This window comes from Geospiza fortis, unplaced genomic scaffold (genome assembly GCF_000277835.1).
Source record: "Geospiza fortis unplaced genomic scaffold, GeoFor_1.0 C13956489, whole genome shotgun sequence".
Classification (NCBI taxonomy): Eukaryota; Metazoa; Chordata; class Aves; order Passeriformes; family Thraupidae; genus Geospiza; species Geospiza fortis.
The window spans coordinates 1-7,083 of NW_005055688.1; the positions used below are offsets into that span (position 1 = coordinate 1).

A 7,083-nucleotide genomic window follows, 5' to 3' on the forward strand; every position below is an offset into this window, starting at 1 on the left:
TACTCAAACAGCTGCAACTGTGATAAAGTTGCTACAGAGTCTGCCCCAAGGAAGAACTGAGAGGTGAGGTCTTGGAGATAAAACACAGAATGCAAAACCAAGAGAAGAGTTAGAAAATAGCCTTGCCCACCACTTGCAAGTCAGCAGAAGAGTCACTGCAGTATTTTCATTCTGCACACAGTGTAACATCATATTCTGGGGAAAAGTTTTACTGTAAAACAAAATGCATTTGCATAAATACTGATGGAGTGCCTCATAACCCCTGACATGCATGAGTGGAGAATGTGCACAGCACTTTTCAAAGGACTACAAAATGAGCTAATTCTTAAATATTTGCACAAGAGCAGTGTGAGGGACTCACTCCTGTGTCCATCACACAGTGGCTGTGCTGTGCCAGGAATACAAACACCAGTGGAGGAAGCGGGGACAAATGCACAGTTTGGTTGGGTCTGCTCTAGAACTGAGCTTAAAAAGAATTCGGACAGGTAGAACAATCCACACCTGGATAGTGGAGATAAAACCAGCTCTATACAGCAGTCTAGGTTTCAGCTCCACTTCCCAAATCCACAGTTGATGTGATCACTTTTTTCTTTCTTTGAGCAGGGTTTACACCCATCTAATCCTTGAACAGGTCAATCACAGCTGGGTCCTGAAGAGATTTCAGTAAGGAGGATGAAAAGCAGAGAATTGCATTTAACTTCTCTCTGTTTTCAGTTGGGTGATTAGGAATTAATTTCTCTATAATAAAAAATTTACAGAAGCCACCCCATTGTGGGATACACTATTATAACACTTTCATCTCTGAGACAAGACTCTCTTTACAGAATAGCTAAAACCTCAAGGGGGTTCCTCAAACCATCATCTGTGAATGCACAATGGCATCAATTAAGCGCCTCTTGAAACAACAGAATTCACAGTGTGGGGAGCAAGAGAAATTGAAAATTGCTGAGGCAGCTGCATCAGGCCATGAATCCCAAATCTGTGCAAGTCCTCTGTGATCAGAAGTACAGCTCTGTGGAAGCAGCATTTTATGCCTCAGGCAGTCACTGCGAAAACTGAACTCCTCTGCACACATTTGAACACTGAAATGGGGAATATGGATAGCAAAACTCATCCCATGTAGAGATACAACAACCAGGAATTTGATGGCAACAATACAGCACTAGCACAAAGGACCAACACATACACAAATGATGACAACTGCTGTTAAATATTCCATCAAAGGCCTTTACTTCTGTTCTGGCAGGAAAATACACTTGCTAATCTAACAAGTATTCTCATCTGCAGCTTCATGTTCTTGATTTGATTAAAGGCACCAGAAGGATGTACCTCTATATTTGTGCACACTATCATTCTTGGATTAGTTACATTTTGGGAAAACAGTCTACATTTACAGAACACTATCATTTGACTATCATCTGTGTAGGATTGCAAGATTAAAAATTGACAGTTCATTTAAAAATTCATTTCTAAGCACATTAGCAGCTGAAAGGATTTGCAGAAATGATACTGTACAAAAGTAAGTGCTCCTCGGAATTTTAAATACCTTCCCTTTCTGCAAACAAACAGATATCTCTTACTGCATGTCTTAAAACTTTTCCTTCCAGTGCCTCGAGGCTCTGAACAGAAGTTCACAGGGGCTATGAATAGAGGTTCACACATTGCTCCTTTCTTGAACCTTTAAAGAGAGTTCAACAAGAAAAACACAACTACAGTAACAGAGGGTATTTGCTTTCAACAAAATTAACATATTATCTTGTTCTCGAAAATGTAACAGAAAATTTTAATAAGAGACAATAGCTGCCCAAAATATTTTATATAGTATCAGCAGCACAGTCTGCTGTCTTGAGGACTGTAACATACATGACGTGACAATGCTGGTGTAGAAGTGCTTTTACAGCACTTAATAAATTAAAAACTCACTACTAGTTAATCTTGAGGAGCCAGGTTGTTGAAGTGGTGTGATTCCATGCATGCAAATTGTTGTGACGGTCTTCTCTGTGACACTGTGCCTGTGTACACACATGCAGGAGATGATTTGTACTTCAGGTATTGATAATGAGAAGTGAGGTCCATCCAACTACACATCCTCAAGTTTTAAAAATCTTGAATACACAGAAGTTCTGGCCTGCACAGAGGATATGTTTTGTACAGAATATAAATTATTAGGTATTAAACCAGTTTTTCTTAGAAGAAAAATTATAAAGGAAGTCCATATTTCCTCTTCCTTCTCTTCTTCCAGTCATTCTGTCTGATGAGACCGTCACTCACTGATGAGTAGGATGACCAGGATAAATTCATCTCTTCCTGAATTGCACCATAAAGCACACATCAAAGAATGATGGGCTCTAAGAGTAGAATTTGCTGTTACTGACTTTCTTCTCCTTTAATCTTAAGGGAAAAGAAAAGGAAAAAGTCAAGCCTAATAGGAATTACTCAGAGGAAAACAGTCTCCCAAATTCAATGTACTTGGATACCAGTGGCAAGTCATGTATCAGCAATGAGCACTGCAATTTTTCCCTCAATAAATGGGAGTAAACAAGTGATTGACACAACTGTTCAGCACACACAAAAAAGAGCAAGAATATTTAAAGTCTTGAGATCTACTCAAAACTTCTTCTTGGTACATGAAGCCTCCCTCTATCTCCCTCACACTCAGCTAAAGGTGGCAGCAAAGGAGAAGGAACTTTCCCCTAAGCCCTGGATAATGCACTGACAGTGAACTGACAATGCTGTGCTGCTACAACTCAATACTGGTTTTATCTTTTGTGGTTTGTGTATCTGTTCCCACATATCTCATATGTGTATGACATTTCCAGGGACATAACTCTGATAGTGTAGCAAGAGTGAAGAGGTTTATTTATTTGTCTGTATATACTTCCAGGCTTTCCTCCCAGAGAGCAGCAGAGAGGGATATAAAACCTGACAGGATTACAAGTGTCACTGTGATCACTGCCACTGAGATTGCTCTGCACATATTCCTCAGCTTCTGCTGGCCTCTAGTGGCTTGAGGCTCAGCCTGGCCTCTCTACAGCCCTTCCTCATTCCAGATGAGCTCATTCTACCCTCACCACTCCTTAGGTGCTCCCTTTGATATGGCTGAGGTTTCCTTACCATAAATCCTGTCTAGACAGAGCTGCCTTGGAAGGGAGAATGATCATCAACCCACCTGCGGTTGCAAGTCTCTTGATAAATGTGTAGTTTGTGCTCATTGACGTTGAATTCTTTCAGGATTGCATCCCTGTTGGGGTTCCTCAGGTTCATGTGGCTGTCATAGAGGAACAGCTGGGTGTTCAGCTCCTCCTGGCGTTTCCGAAGTTGCCGACAGGAGGAATAAAGCTCCTCTTCACTTTCCTTCAAAGGAACATTGGGAATCAAGGTGATTTTGTAAAAATCGTTCCCAAAATGACACAGAACCAGCAGTTTGGGGGATGAGTTTGTTTTCCTAACCACATTTTAATAACTGCATAGAACATTTTATAATATTAGTTTGATAGGATGTTCATGGAATGTTTCTGGAAACAAACTAACTTAAAAAGCACTAAAAACCATTCCTCAGCCCCACAGTAAGACCACCATACCCTCTGACAGGGGCATCAGGGACATTCTAGCACAGATCACAAAATTTTTGTATCTAAACACTTGTATTGGAATATTTCTCCCTAACAGACCATGCTAGTCTGTTGAGGAAAGAACAGAAAATCGTGTATCATGATGCCTTATCAGATTATAATAATATTAAAAATACATTTTTAAAATGTTTAGGTTTTGGCTCTTCCATCATTTTTGTGTATCATGTGACAAAGTAACAATCCTGGGGATTTTCTATTTAAATGTAGACTAAAGGTCAAAATATTGAGTGGCAAATCAAATAGGACCCCTTACAGGAGCAAATACTCAGATGTACCAAGAAAGAAGGACAGATCCTGTATTTCTATGTAACTGTGGCAATTCAGTACTTGCAAAGGAACTGAGTAGGTCTGAGTTTCAATTGTGGCCCACAGAAGAAGGTCTCAAAATATTCCACAACCATAAGCAATCATCATGATTCCCTTTAGGACTTCAAATTATTTTAATACTTCAAAACTTTGGATGCAAAAGCTGCCTCTTTACAGAGTTACTAGTGGGGAATAGAACTGGTAGGACTGAAGTCTTAATTTTCACATCAGCAGCAAAACAAGATACTCCTTCTACAAGAAATGACATGCAATCAATAAATGTAATAAATCCAAACATTTTCAGAGGCAGCATACTAATAAGAATGCCTCTTTCTGCATTCAGTACAGATCTAGGAAAATTGATAGCTTAGCAACATACCCAAGAGTTTTCAGTTACAGTAGCAAGATCCTTTCCTAAACCCTTTCTTCCTCCTGAAACACATTCCTGTGCAGGCATGGGTTGGAGCAACTGAAACAGCCTCAGTGCTATGCTCCCGATTAAGACTAAAAGAGTAATTTATTTAATTTTTGTTTGTAAAGGGGTAGGAAACTTTGTATTCCCAAATCACAAAAGAAATGCAGATTGTTAACTACCAATTTGCAGGTGTAATCATCAAGATGCATATGTACCACTGTTATTTCTGGTAAATAAATGTATCCACAAAGGTACAGCTTAAACTGCATTTTAAGATGTCCACTTCAATCTTTAAGTCAAGAACATATACACCATTGAGGCTGAATGTAGTCAGACAAAGCTGAAGAAATACTTGCACTTTCTGAAGGAAGTAAATCAATTTTCAAGCAAATAAGACATGCCTTTAAGTGCAACAACTACTTCAATATAGTATGATTCCTACAATATCAAAAAACATGTTCAAGTTGTATGGGAACTACTAAGGCCCCACATTATAATTCACAAATGTGTATATTTATGTCTAAAATGTTTTCACTTTACTATTCCTGATAAACTTCACAGCCGTCTGTAATTCCTCATTACAATTTTGTATTTCATCTCCAAGCACATGCAGATGGGCTCTGTATATAAACAGACCCGTTATTAAATGCCATTATTTTATGGAAGGCCATCACCTTTTAAAAAGAAGCAGAGGAACAGAGAAGCCTTGATCTTTCCTGGTGCTTCTTGAATGACCTGGCAAAAGTTCTAGAGTTGACAACTGTGGTGAGTCTGGGCTTGTTGCAGGCTGCCAAACAAAAGGAAGTTTTTGGAAGTTGTCCTGCACTGCATTGCCACCAGGCATTGTAAAAACACCGAGCTGAGCTGCATCTTCATTTGGCTTGACAAGCAGAAGGGGATTCTAGAGTGTGAAATGTGCTACTGTCAAAGGAGTCAGTGCTGACAGATTGGGGGACAGACTGCTGCTATGAACAACATTTGAGAGCTGCTCCTGCCCCAGGCAATAACGATCTGGATTCCTGAAGAGAAACCACGGCAGGAGGGGTTTGCAATGTATCCACAAGTGATGCCCATGCTCAGCATTAGGCAATGGTGACTTTGCCAGTTTTCTCTAAGGGAGCAAGCCCAGAACCAGCAGTTTATCAGGCCTCCCCTATGAGATTGAGCCCATGAAATATGAGCAATTTAAATATTATCTTCAAAGGATACAGGTCTCCTCTTCACACACACACATCCCTGGTCTCAGCTTCTCATCCTCTCCTGCTCTCAGATCCCTTGGCTGGCCCACAGAAGGAACATAGAGGAATCTACCACAGCTTTCAAAAACTGTCATTGCACACACAGTCATACTATATTAGGTGTTATGAGGTGGCTTCATAAAAACCTCCACAAAGGAGATTTGAAAAAGGCTTCCACTCCTTTGGGAAGAACAATGTGACTGAATTCAGAAATTTCCAGTTCAGTGTATTCAACTGCAGGTACAAATCCCTCCAGAGACATAATGACTTAAGAGTTCACAGAAGCTGATGTTTCAATCAGGAAAATAATGTCACTAGTGTGAAGTGCAGCGTGGGCCTGAATGGTTTGACAGACTAAAAATAAGAACTTGAATTTTTTTTTCTCTGAATCAGAAGAGTGCTGGAAAGCAGCCTGAAATAGTCACTTCCCAGAAGCATCTTTAAACTTTCATCATATCACAAGTGTATTTAAATTATGTAATATATTATTGAGAAAGAGTCTGAGAAATATCCTACAAATCAACATATACAGCAGCACCCTTGGAACACCAACAAATACTGTTCACAGATCAGCTGCTTTAATGCCTGGATTCATGAGCATCATTATTTTTCCCCTATGTGTTTTAAAATACTACTATTTCAAGTAGGTGTTTAGAGAGGCTTAAAAGGAGGAGATTAGCAGTTCTTTAAGAACCAGATATGTCTTCTACTTGATGGGTTGTTTATTTTAATGAAATACTGGGAGAAATTACTATCTTCTATTGCTGAAGTGATTTCTTCTTATGTAGGACCTTTAAAAAAAAAAGATTAATCTATGAAGCCAAAGCTGATTTTAGCTAGCTTTGCATGGCATCAGTCAGTTAACAAGGAAATACAACGACCATGCTGTTACAGCAAAAACTATTGGAGGTAATGAGGCTTTGTTTGTGTGTTATCTCTTTTAACAACCGTGTAATCTGTCCACCCAGAGGGAGAGTAACTCAATTTGTGCTATTTGTCTTCCCCAGTACCTGCAGAAGAAATGCTTGACAACAGCACATCAGACACAGATCAGAAAACCGAATCCTCAGTTGCTGGTTCCCACAAAGAACTGGTAACAGACACCCTGAGTGCACACAACAAACCCCAGAGCTTCTCACCAGAACTTGTTGCATCTCACAGTGCACCAGCAGCGAGGCCAGCTCTATATCTTCACTGTAGCCATTCTTGAGAGGAACTGACCTAAAACCTGGGGCAGGGGGAAGGAAAATAAAGGGAAATTACAGAATCCATCAAGGGGACATTTGCAGTCACAGAAATGGTGCACACTTTGAACATTCTTCAGTGCTCAAATGCTCCTCTGCCGAGAGCAGGCTCTACTATGGCAATTGCAGAGAAGCAAAAGGCAAGACTGGCAAAATTGAGAAACACCTGATTTCACATGCTCTTGAAAAGTAAAGCCAGAGAAAGGAGCTTCATCGAGGCAGGAGGGAGTCTGGCATCAGAGAGGAAG

General features: G+C 40.0%; 1 protein-coding gene across 1 annotated transcript; it reads right to left on the reverse strand.

Moving 5' to 3' along the window:
* Positions 1-2,134: 2,134 nt before the first annotated feature.
* On the reverse strand, positions 2,135-6,819 carry LOC106632174 (1-phosphatidylinositol 4,5-bisphosphate phosphodiesterase gamma-2-like; the record flags this gene model as incomplete). Its single annotated transcript, XM_014311670.2, has 3 exons — positions 2,135-2,391; positions 3,170-3,354; positions 6,731-6,819. Coding segments are annotated over 3 exons (317 nt in total), but the record flags the coding sequence as incomplete, so codon positions are not given.
* Between the last annotated feature and the right edge of the window lie 264 nt (positions 6,820-7,083).